Raw genomic sequence first — 22,299 nt, forward strand, 5'->3', positions numbered from 1 at the left:
GGTGTGTCAGGGCCCTTCTAACAAAAAGCTTTAACTTTAAATCCAAAGCTGCCTTTTTAAAGTGTCTTGTTGTGTTTCTTTCTCCTTTATTCATTAGTATGCACGCTATCATTTTGTCTGAGACCATTTACTTGAGGAGTGGTTCCCCAAGGCTAAAAATAATAGAGTTGCTGCAACGTTTAATAGCCATGACACATGCTATTTTCTGAAAGGACTAAGCAGAGTAGTCCATAAAATCTGGTGTAGTCGTGTCATATTAAAGTAACTGTCAGGGCTGCTAGTTCTTCAGCTTTGGAAGTGATGGTTTACTTGATGCTGCCTAAAGCAGCTTCTGAAATGAGAATCACAAAGATCCCTCTGCTGTTGTTCTTCATCCCCGCTGTGTGCTGTACAGTGGTTAACCAAGCAACTGCTCAAATATGTCAAGGGACAGAAAATCAGTTTTCACTTTAGCTTGTTGGTACTGGTTCGAATGAATGATGGGGTATTTAGTGCAGGAACAGGTTTTGCTTTTTCAATATCACCCTGGTATGAGGCTAAAGAACGCCGCCAGCCTAAACAGCCCGACTTCCCCTCAAGCTAAAAGAGTAAAAACCAGCTAACAGCAGGACAGCTGGGAGAGGCTTCCTCCCTCCTCCACTGTCCACCAATCACATCCTCTCGCTCAGATTAGGTTAAACGGCTTAACCTACTGGCAAGACGTCAGAGCTAGTTCCTCCACAGAAGGGAGAGGACTCAGGGTCCACACACACACACACACACACACACACACACAGATGGACACACACATGACTAACGGGGCTGTTGAATAAACAGCATGTTGGCAAAATACCTGCAAGCATTGTCAGCAGTGACAGCAAGGCACTGTGGGAAATCAAACTGGCAACATGTTGATGGGGGATGATGAAAATGCCTGCAGTGTGTCTCAGTGTGCAGCATACATGTGTGTGTGCGTGTGTTCACAGCACACTGGAGGCTGACAATTAAATCGAGCAGCGGAGGGGAACACATGTTGTTCCATTAAAAAAAAGCAATTGGTGTCTCGTGTAGGATGGTGGTTGGTTTGTAGAACGCCTCGTGCAATAATGAGGTCTGTAAATCTTGCAACAGGGCCGCTTTGTCTCCTGAAAGCCTCTGGAGCTCCATCGAGACACGGAATGATAAAATGGAAATGGTGCAAGCTTTTATCTAAAGTGTCTTACAGAACCACGAGAGTCCACTTGTAGCTGCTGTGGCAACACCATCACTATCCATAGTTTAGCTCTGACATGCCAAAGATCAATTATCAGTCATGGAAGACAACCCACTCTTAGATTATCTATACCTTGATAATACTACTCTAAGGCAGAGCTTTGCAAACATAGGCACAGATTTCAGAGATTCAGCACAGGGTGTTATTCGGCGCGCTCACTGACACCGACACCGTCAGCAGTTGGAGCTGCAGCAGCTAACAGCTCGCAGAGGCCATTAAGGTACGTTAAAACCCTTAGCCTCCACTAGCCACAATTATGCCAATAACACAGTCAAATCTGAACACACAGACACGATACACATATTTTTAGATTCAGTGTGACCTACACTCTCTGGAGATATTATAGACTTAATCACCGTGACGACCTGTTAACAACAGTAATTTCCTGGTAGACAACTGGCAATTGATTTCAATTGTGGAGATACGTTTTCAGATATAACTGTAACGTTTAAGGACATGTAGTTAAACAGTGGTCCAACCGATCTGATGTTTCTGCTGTGCTTACTTTGTGTACTGTGCTGCTTTGCCGGCATCTTTAACAAAATGAACCTACCGGCACGAAAGCTAAGCAATGTTCTACTGTGAACGGAGCCGCAGTAAAATGTATTTAAGCCACCGAAAAAATGAATATCAGTCTAAGCGTTCGCTGCATTTTAAATATATTCTCTGCTTTAACTCACACTCTCACCAATCAAGGCAGTGGTAGGCCAGCAACTCCAGTGTTCTGCAAAGTAAAAGTACTGTTTTTGTCAATGGAGTCTGGTGGCTTTGAGATAACCGCTTCAGTTCCCCATTGGAAAGAGCTGCCTGACAGCAAGGTAAAGCTGTGAAAATATTTTCAATATAGCATACAATTAAAGTGATTTCGATTATTTTAGCTGGGATTTTTTAAAGTTTTTAAGTTAGTGTTCACAAACATTGTGATTTGGTCTATTATGTTCAATTTCCATTATGAAAATACATCTATAGTTCTGCTTAGAAACCACAGAAGAACAGACACTCCTTATAACTCCGTTTTTCTCACGTTTTTAAGTTATCTTCAGTATTAGAGTCATCCAGTGATAGTTATCTGCATATACATGGGTACACTGCAAACAAGGCCTGCTAATAGCTAATTCAGCTAACTTCTAATGGTGCCAATTTGCCAAAATACAGGCTCAAATTGTAGCCATCAGTATAACTGAGGATAGATTACTGAACAGGCTTACTGAGCACAGGCCAAGGGGTCCAAATATGGGCAAAACAACTACAAAAACGGTAGAATAACCACAAAGAGACACAAAATGACTAAAAAAATAGACAAAACAACCATAAGGATACACAAATTAGCTACAAAGATGTGCAAAACAACCACAAAAAGGCAGAAAACCACCTCATGGCAACATAAAATGACCCCAAAGTGATAGAAAACAACAACAAAAAAAAGACACAAAATTACCTCAGAAAGGTACAATTTTACCTCAAAGACTCCCAATCGACTACAACAAGATACAAAACAACCACACAGGGAGACAAAATAACTATTAAGAGAGACAAAACAACCAAAAAAGACACAAAGAGACCAAACAACCCAACATATCCTCATAGAACAGTTCGTATGACATCCTACAAAGATGAGCACACAACAGTTTGTAAGTTATTCTACAAATTAGCGGCCCCTGAACGATGTTACGTCCCTGACATCAAAGTTATGTGCTTACTTATGACGAGGACATAACTTAAATGACTTAAAGTTTACATGGTTCCCAACACACCAAGCAAAGCCGCCATTCCAACCCGATCACTTCCTGTTTAATCCATCAGCACAATGGTCACGTGACTGCAGCCTTCCAAAATACGTGGGATATGTACGCATTTGGGTGCGTTACTTTTCGTTAGAAAATGTACAAACAGTTTATGAGATCAGCCTGAACCCCCACAAAGTCTGTGTGTCTTACACATGTGTAGAAAAGGAGGCGGGGCCCTTTGTGTATCTGTGCTCAGGGACCCACTGTTCCATTATCCGCCCATGTCCCCAAAGCGTCATGGGATGTGTAGTTTAAAAACCAAGAGCATAATTATCTCCCAAATGGAAGACAAGGAATAAGACATAAACATCCATTTATACTTTATGTTACAACTTTTTTTATGACTTCAGAAGCAACAGCAGCTCAACAGCATCATAAAAGCGCAGATACTTTTGCTGCAGTCGTCTTAAGAGCTTTGGGTTCCTCACCCCGTTTAACCTCGCAGCAAAGACCCAGCCATTAAAAGCCAGTCACAGATGCCTAAGCTTGGCATGTGTTTTTGTTTGTGCGTTGCACGTGTTGCTGAAACAGATGAATTACCAGCCAACCAAAGGGTGTGGAAACACAATTGAATAATTAAACTATGCCTGCGGTAAACACATATGTGTGTGTGGTAATGAGGATACACAGATGATTTACAAGTCAGCAACAGAATTTTAATTATGCCACAGACAAAAATCTTCAGTGTAATTAAAACTGGATATCTCGGTGACATCAAAGCATGTCAATCAACACGCATATATTACCATAAACAGAAACTTCACAATCTCTGAAGCTGCTCAACTTCAAATGAAATGCTTCCAAACAGCACAGATAAGTTAAAAAGCATCACTCAATCCTTTTAAGAGTGAGAACAAACACACTTCAATCACATAAATCAATCACAGCTGAGCCAGCAGGGAAGTGACAGTGATTTATCAGGGGACACAACACTGGAAATTCCCAATTAGGGCTTTAAAGGAACAGCCCCCTCAAAAGTCTGCAGTGAATTATGATGGGAATGATGAGATGGTAAGGCTCGACGGAGGGAGGGGCATGAAATCTGAGAGAAAGAGGAAAAAAAGAGTGATGATACGAGTCAGAGAAAAAACAGAAAGGTGGAGAGAGGTGAAAACCAAAACACCTTTGCCTCCCAAACATCACATTTCAGGCTGCATTCCTCCGCTAGTTTCTCAGAGAAACAAACGGCTGGAGACTCAGGGACACAGCAGGGGAGACGCCATTGAATTCCACTGAGGCTCCTGGAAAACATCCAGAGCGGAGACGAGGGAAGAGATTAAGGAACACTTCACCTATTGAGAGAGAACCCAGTGCAGCATGCTCCCAACACACACACTCAACAACGACGTCCAAAGACTTAGGGGTGAAGTTACAGGGCTTGGTCCAGATCTGCGACAGAGATTGAGTGAGGCCTTAGAAAGGTTTAATAAGGAGCCATGGTTAACTCTTATCAAGGGGGAGAAATCTCATTTAGGATACTGAAGCTGACACTTGGGGTTTAAGCGGCTTTCTAAACTCTTAGCAGGCCCACTTACGCATTTCTTTTCTAATTAAAAAAGACTGGTTCCCATCGCTTAGTTCCAATACACGTCACTCTCCAAATAACATAATAAGTGCATGATGAAAACTGATGCAACCCAAAAGCAAACCATTAATCATTTATTTGTCTCATGAAATCATACAAGGTACAACTCCAATGAAATGTGATCCTGTCAGCTCCTTCAACGTGTATGCGTCATAGTTTTTTTTACATGTTTTGACCTCAACAAGACGACCACATGCTCACTCCTCCTGAACATGGGCAGCGCTTCACTCTGCAGCTGCCTCTGAACGGCATATCCTCCTGAGACCCTGTGACCTCAAATGAGGACATCACATTTTGGGTTTACTTGACTTCATACTTAACTCAGACCTGTTGTCCTCGTTCCTGGACACTTTTTTGTGCCATCTAGTGGTAGTAAGAGCACAATACACTAATCCATGTTAAAACAAGATGGCAGCCATCTCTGCCAAGTCAGTCTGCAGCCGATCCCGACACAGAAGTGGACAAGGTCCAAAACCTGATCACATTGTATGGTTGAAGCTTGTTTATTTATGATTAATAATGTTTACAGTTTGATATGGCAACACATTTGACCAATTTCAGCGACAGTAACGAGCTGTGACACTGTTTATAATTAGGAAGTACTCATCTGGGACCTAACTGTCATTGACAATGTTGAGTTTTTTATACTTATCAGGTCCTACGGATCCTAAATAATTAGGGAAAAATTAAAACTGCATACCAAACAAAAGTTCAGATCTCACACAGATGTAGCAGTGATCCATAGTCTTGTGGTGCAAGGTGAGCAGGAACAGGACAGGACCTCACACTCTGACTGTCACACCAGTCCTCATTCACCATCAAGTACACGCCTACACTCCTGTCTTTCTCCAGACTCCTCTGCTCTATCAGATTGGCATACCAGAATAGAGTCACATGGTTGCAAAGTGTTTTTTCATCAGCGTCATTTAGCCAAGATCATTTTAGTTCCTGATACCCCCTGAGAAACTGACGCAAGCACAGAGGCCATCCACTTTATTACCGTGCACTTCTACAATGGCAAGCAGGGTGCTAGTCTGGCAGAAGGAGCTGCGTGTTCAGGATCTCAGCTAGAGTTTAGCTCCTTTCACACATGCTCTGAAAACCTGAAATGATCGAGACATTACCTGGAGAATCTTTATGTGAGAATGCAAATGTAAAAGTCTATCTTCATCTTCTTAAGTACAAAGTTAGTAATGTCCAATTGTGCCCACGTGTGAATGCAGGAGGTCTTCACAATTATGCTCTCTCCAAGCACCACTCCTCGCCTAAACCAAGACTCCTTTTGCGTGCTACATGTGAGAAGGACAAACTTGCCACGGTGCCTCTGATGTGTACGCAGAGATTGACACAGAGATGGTGTTGCTTTGTCCAGCTGTTCGGCTTGTAGCTGATGCCTGTCTCCTCCATCTTCTCCTCAGTGTTTACTGCGGTTTACATTTGAAAACTGCGGCCTGCCCAGCGAGCAGTCACATTAGAGGAGAGTTTACAGACTGGTTGATTTCCTCATGCCACTGATTGACTCGCAGCCACACTCCACTACCATCCATCACCAACCACAATAAGCACCATCTACACTCGCAAAACACACATAAAAGCATAAATTTAGCACAAATGCAGTGGAGCTGACGGAGAGGTGACTGGAAATGTTTGTTCCCACGTCATCATCGTACTCCTGTAGTTTAACTCTCTAATAGGTGGTGTGTTTCTGGAGAGAATTCAAGCCCTCACTCCTCAACCACAAGCAACCTACCAACGACTTTATCACCCATGCCAAGGGAAAACCCTGACACAAACTATTATTACAGTACATCATGGGGTGCAGATTTACGGCAGCAGAGACAGCTGGGAAGACGAGCCACAAACTTAATAACTACACATCAAATTAGGTTTTACTTTTCAGGTGGAGGGGAGGGAACATCAGCGGCCAAACCTCATAATAATGCACTGGGAATGATTTGATTAGGAAAAACAGGAGTGCTGCCTGAAGCCTGTGTCCAACATGTATACCCTAGTGCTGCTACTATTTTCTACCTCGACTAGATTCATTTTTTAAACACAACAGGAGCTCCAAATGAGTTTTGGCTTCCTTCCAGGGTATCTGGCGGTGATGATAAAGCTACCAGCATTTGGCTCATGTTAATTTCCCATTGTGTTTAAAACAACAACACTGCCATGCCAAACTGGATTGACAAGGAGGGTGAGACATTATTATTACAGCACGGTAAGAATCTGAGTTACATAAGTCCAGTCAAACAGAGGAAATAATCAATATCCAAGCCGTGTGAATGGACTGACAAGACAGCTCCACACTTGTTACCCACAGAAACTACTAATTTGGTGTACCACAGTGAAACAGAGGTACAGTCATTACCCTAAATGAGGCCCAGTAGCTCTTCCACTGCTGGCTCCACTAGCCTCCTCACTGGGGACCTCATTCACTGCAGTTACACACAAAAAAATCCCATCTGCAGCCAGGCAGAGCGGACAGTGTTTGCTCACTCGCGCACTGCAAAAAGGCTTCAGTGGGAGACGGATGTGTGTCTGCATGCATCTTTCTCCCTCTCCCCCGGTGCTGCCATCCCCCTCTTTCTCTATCACAGCGAGCGTAACCCCGTGTCTCTTTTTCCCCCCTCAGCGGGGCCCCCTTCGTTTATTTCCTTCCCCCGTCCCGCTCCCATTCAGGGACAATCTCGCCGTAATTGTTTCTCCATCAGCAATAGCCTTCCACTCACTGAGTAATAATCTCTCTGTCTCGTTCGCTCGGTTCCCTCCTTCCTAGCTAGGAGGCAGCTGCGTCTGTGGCCCTGTCTTTGAACTTAGCATGTCTAAATGCTTCCACGTGGCTCCATATGCACACACCCACCTTTACAGCAAAGGGAAAAGCTTCTGCTGAAACAGCGCAACAGTCATACAGCACCTTCTTGTTCACGTCTTACTCTGACTTGTTGCAAATAGAAGGCAAGAGACGCAATGTTTCCAGCTCAATGTTTTGAACTTATGACAGTGTGATACTTCATGAGGAAGCTCTCTTCATTTGCTCCACAGGCAGGTCAAACTCTGAGGTCAGTGACAGAGGGAAAAATACAGAGAAGTAGTTGAGAGGGAAGTCAGTTAGAAGGCCCTCTCTGAGGTCTCCGACCACAGGAATGAGACAGTGAATGCCAGCCATTACATAATACTGCACAGTTCCTCTGTGTGAGACTCTGGATGTAAGCTCGCTGCATCCACATGTCTCTCAAACGTGGGGTTTGGGACACCAAACAGGCTCCCAGAGATTTTTTTTGTTTGATACAGAATACAAAGTATAGTATACTGATTTATATAGCAACTTTAATTGGTTGCTCCATCTCTGTTAATGAACTGTTTGACCCAGGAGTCATGCACTGGTTTCTATCACCATGACAACCATTAAAGGTATACCATGCAGGATTGTTGGTCGCTCTTTGTAAACACACTCCCAAGGGAAAGCGAAAGTAAAAGCCAGCCCCAGATACACTCTCATTTGGCTTTTCCACTCAGCCCTGTGTCTCTTGATGCCTGCTGCTCATAGTCTGCCACCTGGTCTCTACCTTTCTATAAAGGCCCGACCTCACCTGAGCGCTGTGAGGGTACACGCCCACAAACATCCTGAACACAGACAATAAGAAGAAAATTTAAAAAATGCAATCAGAGGGCAGAATACACTGCGACACACACCTAGTGGGTCATAAGTGATGACTGAGAAAATCCTGCATTGTATATTTTTAAATTTACACGTATCATAACTTGTGCCAACTGATTTAACTGGCCACACTAAAGGGAAAAACACATGTGTGTCCATGGTAGCATGACTGAGCAAGAATAAGATAACAGTACCTTGAAAATAAAATCATTTTTAGGGATGCACGATATTGGATTTTATGCCGATATCTGATGTGCCGATATATTACAACTTATTTGACCAATAACCGATACCGATATCTATATATCCACTTTTTTTCCGTCTAATTTTAGTGATCATCAAGTCTCCTCTGTGGTGGAATTATCAACATATTATGCAGATGTACTCTTGTCGTGATGGCCTACCAGCAGATGGAGACAGGAAATATACTTTTCAATGTATGTAATATTCACTTATTACGCAAAATAAGAAAAAGCATGTTGGCTAATTCTGATAAAATACCGATATCATACTGCATCCCTAATTATTTTGGTTTGATGAAAATGAGAAGTTGGACAGAGTGTCAGAGTATAGGCTAGTTTTATTACTAAAGCTTTGGAAAATCAGGCACAAGTATGAAGTGTGAAGTCACACAGAATATACAGTTCATATTTTCCTATAATTTGTATATTTGGTCACACAGCTACATATGGAAATTGATAGTCTGCCTGGTAAGTGTTGGACATCTGTTGTTGCAAGACACTGCTGAACAAACTGTATCTTGGGACGTTGGTGATAACAAAAAAATTAAAAGTGATCTCTGCTTGTAGTTACAGTTCACCACGAGGTCTCCTATGCGTTTAATCTCATGCTTCAGGTTAAGTTAGGTTAATAAAAAACATTTTAGGTTATGGTTTTGCCAAAGTGCCAAGAAAACACACATTAGGCACACAACACTTTGTGTGATGCAGGACATAAGGCACCGCCCCCACATGAAAAACCTTGTTTTTAGTGAGTCCCAAACAGGAAACTGGAACTTACCAGCTTCTCTGGAGTTGGCTGTAAATAAACGCCCCCAGTTGATAACCGGAGCTCAACAGGGGCTCTGGAGAATGCCGTGTTTTCACAATAAAAGCTTAGCAGGTCTGCTTAATTGATAAACTATAAATTGCTGTTCGGGGAAGGGATTAAGCACAAGGTCAACTGTGGGAAGTTAAAAGGGTACCGTGGGCCCTGAAAAGGCCATTATGTTGAAATTTTCATAATGCAGTTGTGTGGAGGTGTGTGGTGTGACTCAGTGCTGAAGAGAGGATGATGCATCAGCCATGTATTTAAATGATTAAAAGAACAATACATTATTCAGTCGTGTTCATCCCCCATTCCCATCAATGAGACATTCATGAAGGGGAGGATATTACATCAGTAAATCTCATCAAATATTTATTTTAATAGGACTGGAATTAACTAGTCTTTAGAGCTGGTGGAACTGCAGGGCAGGTCGTTGCATGCACACATGCACACTGGCCTATAAACTCACACGTCCATGTAACGCACTTTAATGTGGCCCTTGTGAGCCCATATAAACAGCATCAATATAGGTTTAGTATGTAACGGTGCTTGAGTGAGCAGGGACTGGGGGGTTCAACACACACACACACACACACACACACAGAGCAGGCCTCTGCGGACGGTGATGGATGAGGTCTGCCAAAGCTACTGTTGGTTCTGTAAGCGCTCCAAGAAAGCAGAAAGAAAGGAGATTATTTGGAGGATCAGAGACGAGGGTTTGGAGATGGGATGGATGGACAGAGGGAGAACGAGGAAAAGAAAAAACTAGTCTCTGCCATGCTGAGACGGTGGGTCGTAAATGATGTGCAGAGATCACAAAGTGTTTGAGCCTCACCCTGAAATAACTACATTTTACTGTCCTTAAACATCACCTTGGCTCTACCCACACATCCAAACCACTTTAACTTAACTGCCAGGAATCCTGCCAACTCCAGAAGTCATAAAGAAACACGATCATAGTTTGGCTCCAAGCTCCAAAACACACACATCTCTTATCACTTTGTGCTTGTCTGTGTCTCTCTTCTATCTCCAGTGTAAATGTCAGGGAATAAAAGCAACTCTGTGGTGGAAATAACTCAATCTCAGCTGAGTCTGAACATGCTTCAGGGTAAAGCACGGCAGCAGAGGACACACAAATATCTCCAAATTCAATTTGAAGACTCTAGCCGGACAAAGTTTTGTTGCTCTACCCAAAGCTTAAAATAACTTTAGGAGTTAGTATAGATAAGATTGGAACTGTCTGGTTCTGTGCTTACTAATTCACAAATGGGAGGCTGCTGTAAAACTAATTTCCTCTGTTTATGTTAGGGCCAAATAAATAAGGTCTCAGCTGTGCAAGCACAACAATGAGGCAGTAATACCTCTGCTGTGGAGGAGGGATGACGCACAGTTAACACACTGATGTGCAGCAAGCTCTGTCTTAAAGGAATACTCCATCCCCCAAATGACTGTTTGTATATCAGTCACTAAGCCTGTTCTATATCTACATAAATCAACAGGTGATTTCCTTCTTTTAGCAAAATCCTAAATGACTGAGTTGGGGGTTTTTTTCCACCTTGACCTTTATGCTCTGCCATTTCTCCTCTAATTATCACGCTGTAACCTGTGACAGGCTGCTATCGTACATTCGAGCCGCAAGCGTAACGTAGGTGTACTTTACCAAAGGTTTATGACAAAACGACACCGACTCCCGTGTGGGCACGGCGAGAGAGGAGAGGGAGAGACGCTGTGCCGCTGCCGGAGGAGCCGCTGAATGAGTTCCCTCTGAGCCGTGAGTTGCTACAAGAGTCTGAGAAGTCCAGAGCTGTTCAGAAAACATTCAGGACGCCACAGTTTATTCCACTCTACTGAAGCTGCTCCTCTTTCTGGAACCACTGTGAAGTCTGTAATCATTTCGCTTTCAGCCATGATTGTTGTTGCCGTGGGTAACAGTATGACGTCAATGTCAACAAGTAGAAATATCGCAAGGATCAGGATATTAATTTTTCATATGATATTAAAAATTATACTGGTGTTATTGTGAACGAGACGATACGGCACACCTAGGGAACAGTTTATTTTCATCATTTATTTCACTACAGAAGAGAGATCAATGTGAGTTATGGAATGGAATCAGGCAGACGATGGACGGCAAACCAGATGTCATTTTAGTGGATGGGATAATAATGGGACCTAATAATTTCATTTAAAATACTTCAGTTCATTTGTTTAAGATTATTTTCTAGGCTTTTTGCCGTTATTTGACAGGACAGCATCAGAGTGTGAAAGCAAAGGGTCATGGGCTGGAATCAAATCTGCATCTGCTGCGGCAAGGACACAGCCTTTACAACCGAGGCGCCTGCTCTACCAGGTGAGCTACTGGGTGCCCCGCTTTACCCCATTCTTAATGAATATGTCAATATGTCATGTGCATTTTGTTTCATGTTTGTTTTTTCCATACCGTCTAGACCAGGGGTAGGCAACCTGTGGCTCCGGAGCCAAATGTGGCTCTTCAGCCCCTGTCCAGTGGCTCCTTGAGCCTTCGAGAAAAGACTTCTATGGAAATTCATTCTATGAATCCAAATGTTGCTGAACCTCGATAGCAGTGGCTAGTTAGCTATGGATGCCAAATCCAAAAAAGTAAATTGAATAAAATAGAGAATGTAGTAGTGTATGGACAGATTTGTTTGCTCTCACTGCCAGCTCTGCAAAATTTAAGTACCAAATAATCATAGATAGTGCCCTGCACAGTGTCCACCTTGTGGTAAAACATATTAACAAATGCTTATTTAGACCATAAGTATACGCTAATTTAGACTTAATAGGCTATTTACCTTGATTATAAGGCTCAAACATGTTTTGCGGCTCCACACAGATTTTTTCAAATTATTTTTGGTCAAAAATGGCTCTTTTAACGGCAAAGGTTGCAGACCCCTGGTCTAGACAGTGTTGTGTGTCTCCCGCCCTTGACATGAAAAAGGTTGAAAACACCAAAGTCACACAATAACACAGACTAATTGAGGCAGAGCTAGACCGGCAGCTCCTGTGTTCAGCTATTTGAAATTAGAGTTTTTGTCAGTGGAATCAAAGCATTTGCACAGCCTGGTGGAAGACCTTTAAAACATTATATATATGCATTCAGATCAAAAGAATCAAACATTAAAGGGTGGTTTAGGAAGAAATAAAGATAGAAGTTATGTTCAGACAGCCTGTCTTTGTATCGTTCTGTAGCTTCATTGCTCCTTTTGTCTCCTAAAACACTTCTTAAAGGTGGGACTGACTCCCGTCTTATTCCTCATTCATTTATTCCCGAGGTAGCCGACAGGACAAAGGCCCATCCATTTGAAATGTCAGCGTCTCCATATCGGAGTTACGGCGTGAACATGTGTGTGTGTGTGTGTGTGTGTGTGTGTGTGTTCCTGTATAATGTAGCAGGGGACCTGTAGCTCATTTATCACAGGCCTGGGGGGACTGCTAGTCTATCAAATGATGTTGTCTGTAAAGCGGTTCTAATCCTCATAACCCTCCCCCCCCGTTGCCCTGTAGCTTTTCCCTGCTCTCTTTCTGACACACACACACACACACACACACACACACACACACACACACACACGCACACAAGGTCAAGAACCATGCAGATCTTTATAAAGCCGCAATCCAATCATGCAACAAAAACCCCGCAGTGATCTTATTGCACCTGAACAGAAACACCTCCCACACACATGCAAACACTAAAACCACGTCCTGCCTCTCCTGCTCTCTGATTTTAAAGCTCCTGACATCCACTGAGAAGGTCAGTCTCAGTGTGTGGATATACTGGATGGTCTTGCAGGGATTAAGGTCAAGTAAGCAGGCTAGACAAGGAAATATCAACCAATCAGACACCACTGATTGATACATGGAAGAGCCCCATACTGCCTCGGTGTTATATCATCCTTGAGACTTAAATGGATGCAAGAGTGAAAGCTCTGTCAGATATTGTGGAGAGGGTTATTCTCTCAGATTGTTCGACACCATTTTTAGATGAGATATGCAACAGAAAGAAGGTTCATAAAGCAAAAAAAAAAGTATGAAAGTATGGCACAGAGCCATGGCCAAGTAAATCCACTGCTACTGCATATTGTTTAAGAGAATATTAGAGATCCATTCTAAATTTTATTAAAACAGACATAAACCAAGATAAAACAAGATCCCAGAAAACTCTAATTAATGCAAACCTGTTGCACTGCATCCACTTTTTGGAACATGTGATGTGATTTGTAGTGTTTGTCACATGATTTTGTTGTTTGGTTAAAAGTTGTTTTGTATTTTTCATTTACTTGTATTGATGTGAAACAGCTGACGTCCTGGGACACAAGGCAATAAAGTCAAATCAAATTAAATTAAAAAAAAAATGGAGGTCCACTAGAGAATGAGACGTACGCAGATGTTGGCTAAAAAGATGTTAAAAACTTGGCTGTGATGGGGATGCTGGCTCCAAAGTTTCCAGACTTGACTGGATCAAGACTGTTTGTCTTCCCTGCTCTTTTTACACACAGCAAAACATATCATTTAAACTCACTGTCACGTTGTTTTGCTCTTCTTCCCCGGCCTTCCTCTCTCTGTAAAACTCAAGTTTATGTTGTTCTGGTTTGGGTCCAGATCCAGTTGAGGGATGCGTCTTGTGAAATTCTATATTTTTCCTATTGTAAACTAACAAAAAAAGGACCAAAACCAACAATGTGTTCGTCCATCTGTCTGTACTTGCCAACGTCTTCACAATGTCTGTGGTCCTAAACCTCAAACCCATTCATTCCTGAGGGAGTAAATCTTTAAAAAGTGCAAAATTGTTTCCAAAACAGCTGAAAGGACTATTTTCTGCTGCGGATTAAAAACACGTCTGGTGCTGCAGTGAGGATTTTCAGCAGCAGGGTGGTTGCAGCAGCGACTTTGTTTGTTATAATGAAGGAACGTGTCAACCAGAGCTTGTTGTGGCTCATTAATGTGATTTTAATAGTTTTTGGACAACAATAGAGCCCTGCTGCACAGAGGAACAAGATACATTAGGTTTTGGATACAAAGACAATAAAAAAAAAACCTCTTTTAAGGTGGTAGTAATCTCACTAAAAGGAATATCCCTAAAATAAATTTTGAGAAACAGGTGTGAGTTATAGTAAAGTGCAGTCACTTGTTCCTTTTCGCTGAGTTTTAATAATCTTCACCACAAAAACCAAAATGGTTTCCTTTGGAAAATTCCCCTCCATGACTGCATGCTGCGACCTCGTGATAAACTGAGGGAATCTGGGGCAGGGAAGCTTTACTGGAGAAGGCAAACAATCATGCAACAAAGTTTCTCTCTCTGACATACAAGTAAACACTGCAGCTGTAACGGATTAAAACTGTAATGAAATCAAATATCAAAAAGGACTGAGTCAAAAGGGCACACACTGTGGCCACAGTGAGAGAAAATGAGGTTAGGGTTGAACTTGTGGGAGAGGCATCCGCACACGGGCTCTGTGAATGGTTTCACTGATGCTGAATTACATCCAAGCAGGTGAAACCAACTGAAAGCAAATGAGTAACACACATCCGCCTTTATTCACCATGCAGGCAAATACAGACAGACAGACACACACACACACACACACACACACACACACAGCACATCCTCTCCACCTTCAATTATTCACCAGGTGGGAGTGAGTGACGACGTTCTGCACTCACACACTACTCCACCACGCTGCTACCATTCCACATTAATAATGAAGCCTCCTTTGTGTGTGTGTGTGTGTGTGTGTGTGTGTGTGTCCCCACTAATGCATTCTGTGCCAATGTCATGTCATAATATTTTATTGATGTAATGTATACTCAAACAATGTACTAAGTCAGCTGAGAGAAGAATGACGATGACAATAAGAAATATGACTTATCAATAAACAACTGTCTTACCGTGTGATATACGCAGACACTGATTGGCCAATGATTCCCGTCATTCCATGAGAGGGAAAAGCTGCATTAGATTTAAAAGGTATTCAGGCTCTTTGCCTCTCAAGAGTCCCGATAAAATTCTGCAGGATCTCCTTTTGTTCTAATGGATTCCACGTTCCCTCTCGTGGGAATCTGGCTAATAGAGTCCGTCCACATTCCCGACTGAAAGCCCGAGGATACAGCTGATTTCATAAACAACAGAATTATCGTAAGGACGCAGAGTTTTGAGGATGAAAAAGCCTGAGCCCTCAGGGTCAAGCTACCTGGATCTAAGAGATGTAACTTTATTGAAGACGCATGTTGGACCAAAATGTTTTGAATGATGTATCAGTATTTGTGTTCAGATGAGTTTAGGTATTGGAAGAGAAAAATTGGAGCGTCCCTATCTGCCCTGCTGAAATATATAATACATCACAGTACCTATGATGTGAGAAAAGCACAATGGAGACTGAACTGTGAGATCTTATTTGCAGAAAAAGGCCATGCTGGGCTTTTCCAAACCCAAAATAAGTGGCCAATGGGTTTAAAAGAAAAGCATGTTGCTGCAGAGGGCATTTAAACATGGAGTGAAAAGGGTTAAAATTGAAACGTCGACCATGGGAAGCTCAGGTCAACACTACAACAGCACCACGGCATGCCAACACTGACGCTTAAAGGGATGGTTTGCATTTTTTAAGTAGAGTTGTATGAGGTACTTCTCCAGCATCAGTATTACCTACAGTAGATGGCGGTCGGTACGCTCCCAGTGTGGAGAAGTGGACAGAGGTACCACCATGGAAGCGAAGCAATGTCCTGCTGTGGACAATGGCTACAGGAAAACACAAATCCCTAACAGTTTAAAACACTAAAGTCAACCTATAAGACTAACAAGCTAACTGATCGAAGCAGCAGTAAACGAGCAGCTCCTGTGTTCTGTGAGGTAAAATTACTGTAAAATATTATAAATACTGCATACGCTTTAACTGATGTAGATTTTTTTGGTGGCTAAAATCCATTTTGCTGCTGACCCCCGTCCACAGCAGGACATTAGTCTGCTCGTCATGCCTGCTTCTACAAACTGGGGGCATGCCGAACACCATCTATTGTAGGTAATACACTGACCATGAATTATATACAACCCCACTTCAAAATGTCTGAACTATCCCTTTAAAGTGTAAAAAAGTCCCGTGTTTTGGATCTTGAAGATGTATGGCTCCTGTTCTGCAGCCCCCTGGCTGAGGCTTTAAGATAACAGGCTCAGTTAATGAGCCAGCCTGTAGTGACAAAAAGCCCAATCCAGTGCCAACATTAGTGTGGGCTGCAGGCTTATCTCTTGATTCACACGTTAGACTACACCTACTGCACAAATACACTGGCAGGCATTGTAAGAGGAAAAAGACAGAGTACGTGAGTCAAGCTCAAGAGACAAAGCCTCCCCTATTTCTCTCAGTCTGTGATAAGCACTGAAAACATCGTAAGTCATTAATTTGGTTGGTTCGCTTTCAAACCATTCCTCAGCTCCTGCTCAGGTCTCTTTTCCATCAGTCCTCTGATCCTTCTATCCGTCTCTACGACTCCCTTCATTATTATTCTGGGTCTAGTCCTCTACTGGTGCACATTTCGTTCTTGTAACAGCAACCAAACAATCTCAGCTGAGAACAACGGTGTGTGAGTGCAGTATTAGTATTTTGTCATGCTGCTGTTGTTCACTGACGCTCTCCTGCGGTCTGAGACGTGACGTCTAAATACGTTCCACAGACATCAGGCATTTCATTTGTACGTGTGTGAAAGACTGAGGGTAGAAAAACATAGTTGGATGAGGTTGTCATGAGGCGTTGAGGAGTCCTGCTGCTGCTTTGTGGGTTCTTACATCAATTTGAGAAGACATCAATTTAGGATTTTGGAAAATGCTAAAAAAAAAAAAAAAACCCACACACATGCAGATAACACCCCTCTCACACAGACACCAGATCCCAGCCCTCTGTCAAACTGTCCAGAGACACATCCCGAGGCACCGACACACTAACAACCACATACATTCTTGGCATTTTCCACAAGAGCCAATTACGGCTCCCCAAACTGGCAGCTCTGGATGTTCTACAAGCCAGCTGAGAGAGTGACTCGCTGCAATCTTTCTTAATTATCATCACAAAAAACTCCCCGAACTTTAAGCTGATAATACAGCGGCTGGGTTTTCTGAAAGGCGTGCAAATTGCCGAGAAGGGCATGGAACCAAACTCTCTGTCAGTTTGCGGCAGGCATTAATTCAGAAATTCAGGACTACTCCCACCCGGAGATGACATACCAAAGCACCGCAGAACCGAGGTCATTAAAGCTGCTGCATGTGCAGCCTCTCAGAGGACCCTGCATTAGGAAGCCAGGGAGCTGCTGTAGACAAACACATGCCTCAGACTCACTTACATGGAAGCACACACCCTCAGTGAAGCTCACAGAAGGATTCAAAACACATGCAAATACTTTAGATGACTGATCAGGGTGAATACTGGCCAATATCTGCAAAGAATATTCAGTTGTGTTTGCTTGTGACTGAGTAAATGAGAGTATGACAGACAGAGGACAGCCTATAACATGTCATGGGAGCATATATTTTTAGCTTCAGCAGTGTAGGTGGGAAGCCTGTCAGCATTAAAGAAAAGGTTCTGAATTTTTCAACTTGGACCCTATTTTCCCATGTCTTTGAGTCTTAGTGACTGATGGAGAGGACACCTTTTTAAACTGGTCCAGTATTAAGTGAGAGCGCTGCAACGAAAAAGGCTGCAATGTAAACACTTGGGGAAGGTTTGAACCGCCAATTAACACTCACTAAAAGTGCTTGCTTTTGCCACTGACGGGCTCAGATTCTTATTTTAAGTGTCGGACAACATTGTGGTAAGGATCCCTACAGAGATAGACCTTTTCCTTAAAGAGTAAGATCCTTAGTTTAACTAGAAACAGCCCCAAAATGGCCATCGGCAAACCCACCAGACTCCATTTCAATAAACAGTAATTTTACCATCATTAAACAGACTTGATTCAAGGTTGACAGAAACAAAATAAAACTCACAAAAGCTGCCTTGGTTAGTCTTTCTACTCTTCCAACAATCACCAACTCTGATTTAGTTGAAATAAATCCTTATTTCACCCAGTTAGATGTGGAAAATAGGCTGTCTGTATACATGCTAAAATTACTGTTTTTTTAAATGGAGTCTGGTGAGTTTGGGGACTGTGATTTTGGGGCTGTTTCTGGTTAACCAAAAAGGATCTTAACCTTAAACAAAAAGGTCTATCTCTGTCAGGATCCTTTCCATAATGTTGTTAGACACCTGGAGTAATAATCCGAGCCTGTCAGTGGAGAGACAAGAACTTTCAGAGGGCGTAAATTGTGAACATGCCCAGTGTTTACATTGGAGCCTGTTTTTGCTGCTGCTAGCTGCAGCGCTCTTTAAATACTGGACCAACTTCAAAAATCATTATTCCCATTAGTCACTTAGACACAAGAGCATGGGAAACTACAATCCAGTTTAAAAGATACCAAACTTACCCTTTAAACCAACACACAGAAAGCGGAGGATGGGATACAGTGAGAGACAATGACAGAGGGGGAGCAAAGGCTGCAGCGTTTCTGTCTATGAGGAAGGATCACGGGTCTGTAGGTGTGGTGTGTTTAGACAGGAAGCTGGCGTCTATCCCACTTCCTGTGTACCTCCAGGAAGTGGAGATAAGACTAAAGGTAAATGGAGCATATTGAGCCATCCTCTTGCAACCAAAACTAATAATGGATTGATGGGGTTCCAGCAGGACGGAGATAAACAGAAAACAAAACTTATGCCTGTACTCACCGATATCTGGAAGACTTCCTGTGTGTCATCGAGCATCTGAACCCTGATGGAGACTTGTCGTCCCGGAGCCTGGACAGGAGGACGCAGGCCTGGCTCCAAGGTGGACACCCCGAAACTTTCAGGGGCGCCCAGCCTCTGTCCGGCTGTAGACGGCCTGTCCGCTGGTTCGACCATGGTGACGGACGCTACAGTGAGGGGCTCTCGAGCTGCAGGCACCTCTGTTCAGGTCTGGAGGAGAAAGAACACAACGTTTTCACTCAAAATTCGGGGTGCAGTTTGCGTCTCTTTATATGCGTCAAGCCAGGAAAGCCAACAAACTGTTCAGTCTGTGATTTTAGGGTTATTTTGGGCTTCTAAAATACACAGCAGGCTGTTTTAAGCCTGAAGGATCAGGCATTTCCTCTCACATCCAAGCTTCTAAATAGGCCCTCATCCTAAATAGCATCACATCCGGGGTTTTGGTAAGTTTATATACTTGTATTCCTGTAATCTTTGTATAAGAATTGTCAAATGCCTTTTGCTTTTAAGAAGAAAATGAAGGCTAAAAGTTGCATTCTGGTTCTCAAATGTGGAAAAATACAACATTTGTCTCACATTTAAAGGGAGTCAGGGATTCTGATGTAGAAAACATTGCTTGGAGGGAAACTTTGGGCTTAATTAGATCAAGAAATGTGCGAAGAATCCTGCCACGTTTATTCAGTCTGGGTTAAATTGGCCTTGCACAATGTAAAAACCACAAGACATTTAGTCAGGGATTTTTTATTAGTTTGGATGATGAAATGACCAGAACAACCTCATACAAAATGACAGCTTCAGTTAGAGTTTGGCCAGTGCACAAAGAAGCAGACAGACATGTCTCACACCTCACTAGACACACACTTATTCCAGCTGTGGCACACACAGGTGGGATTTCCTATGAAGCAAACACAGAGCTGTGTTTAAGGCCAGTTCAGACATGAATCAAAGCTTCACACACAAGTAGGGCAGATGAGATACGGTCTGACAACACACAAAGACGCTCACCCACCCCCCGCCCCCCCTCCTCTGCTCTTCTTTCAGACACACAAACTTTTCAGCGCCCCCACCTCCATTCCACACTTGATAAACCTCAACCTCAGACAATAAATATGCTCTCAGACGGTTGGTGACATCACAGCTGAGGAATGTTTTAGAAGACAGTCAAGGGGCAATGCACGGCTGAGGGTGTACACGGTTGAACTGCTCCAATGTACAAACACACTGGTAATGTGAGGGCATGGGTCATGTATGGGACAAGGCTGTCCTCAGTTCAGTCATATTTGGTCACCATTTCTTGTCAATTAATCATTTATTCAATATGTCATGAGGGACCTGTTGGACATCATGATAATTAACAGGTTGTCAGATCTTTGTTTGTAGTCACAGGTCTTTCCCAGAGCAGCATGTCAGGTCCATATTTCAAGTCCAAATACAGTATGTCATCGAGGTTAATGGGGTTATCTGATTCCAGAGTCTCGTCCAAATGTGCCTGAGAAATACAGCCTTCTTTTGCCCAAATCTGGAGAATAAAGCTGGTGTGTAATTTGCGGTCTTTTGGGGACTATCCTTAAAATCCACACAGTGCCGGTCACTTTTCTCTGAGAGGCAAAGACGGGAAGTACAGTGACGTGATGGTGACGCCTCTGTGCATCATCTATTTTGGGGAGATGGCGCAGGCTCATCATACAGAGCAGAGCTTAAACACTTTATTGAATAAAGACAATGAATCAGTGATTAGTATGATCGACACTCAGAAAAAAGGCAACTTCAATACGACATTCTGGCTGGGTTGCACTGAAATTCTGGGCCATTAAAAATGTTTAAAATATCAATTTGGCAGATCAACTGGACCCATACTAATGTTTTTGTTGTTATTTATTACCCTTTTTGTGCCAGGGAAACATATTTCTCCTCCAAACAACTGTATTTATTCAAGATGCTTACCAAAAATTTAATTTTCCAAGATTACAGTGCTCTTCACTTTCACAATACTCTTTGGTAAAGAATGTGGATATGATGCAGTGGCACAGAGGAGGAGAAACTTTTCACCGTAAGGTGAAAGATAAGACACAATAAATTGTGAAGACAATAAAGCCTCCACAGAAATAGCACTTTAAGTCTTGTGTGTAATTTATCATTCAGGGATTTATACTTCAGGATTCATCCTGGCTTCATATGAGCAGAGGAAATCTCTGCTTGTCGCTAGGTTACTTTCTACAATGTAAAATGCCATAGGCTTGTGCTAATAATGTTAGCATGTTATATTTGGTTGGAAAACGTGTTTAGCATAAGATAATTGTTTTGTCGGTGAATCTTGTGAGATGTAATGGAGCCAAATTATATACTGTTACCTTTGTTAAATGTTGCTGTTGTCCCTGGTTTTATATGAGAGTAGGAAAAGATTGCTAGTTGCTAGGCTAATTTATAGAACGTAAAATGCCATGGGCTTGTGCTAAAAACATTAGCATGTTGTATTTGTGGGGAAAAAGTGTCCAGACAAAGACAAGTGTTTGTCTGTGAATGCTGTGAGTTATAGTGAAGCCAGTTTGTGTACTTGTGCTTGAAACTGTCTCTATTAAGCCATGTTTAATGTGTGTTTTGGAGGTGTAACTGCAGAGTGACAGAAATGCTCACAACAGCGTAGGCCACGTGCGTACGGTCTGCCACACAAGTATAAATCCTGCTTAAGGCTCAGAGATAACATCATCTTCTCTCTTCTGCTTGGCAGCGGTACATTTACAGCTCACAGACACTTAATACGACACAGTCTTTAGCTTTTGTTTGGTGCTGTTTCACATTTCTGATCCGTCGTTAGCGCCATAAGCTTGTTTGCTACATTGCACTGAACATCCAGCTGAACCCCGTTCAAACTTCAAACTATAACTTCATATGAAAAAAAGAAGCTAATCTAACTCGACTGGCACCATTATAAGTCGGGTAAAGCCTTAACTTAACCTTTGCCCAACACTCATTTTTACTGAATACAGCTTCAGATGTTTACGCAATAACGCTTCACAATGTAACTCAGTGCAACCTCCATTAGTTCAAACTGCTAACAACTAACCACTAATATTAACTAACTTTCCTCCTGCTGATTTCAATGCAACCTCTGTTAGCTGTTAGTTCCAATGTTCTGACAGAATAACCTACCAACACCATGTGCACATCTGCAGTGCATTTAAGAG

At 42.6% G+C, this 22,299-nt stretch overlaps 1 protein-coding gene across 3 annotated transcripts in view; it reads right to left on the reverse strand.

Moving 5' to 3' along the window:
- The window catches only part of LOC125884963 (FERM, ARHGEF and pleckstrin domain-containing protein 1-like), a 78,918-nt gene that overhangs the window by 49,867 nt on the left and 6,752 nt on the right, over positions 1–22,299 (reverse strand). For all 3 annotated transcript variants that reach the window (XM_049570297.1, XM_049570298.1, XM_049570296.1), the window contains exon 2: positions 19,097–19,324. In XM_049570297.1, coding sequence (XP_049426254.1) covers positions 19,097–19,270 — 174 coding nt within the window. In that variant the 5' untranslated portion in view covers positions 19,271–19,324. The remainder of the gene's footprint in view (positions 1–19,096; positions 19,325–22,299) is intronic.

Source organism: Epinephelus fuscoguttatus, linkage group LG24 (assembly GCF_011397635.1).
Source record: "Epinephelus fuscoguttatus linkage group LG24, E.fuscoguttatus.final_Chr_v1".
In the NCBI taxonomy this organism is placed as follows: Eukaryota; Metazoa; Chordata; class Actinopteri; order Perciformes; family Serranidae; genus Epinephelus; species Epinephelus fuscoguttatus.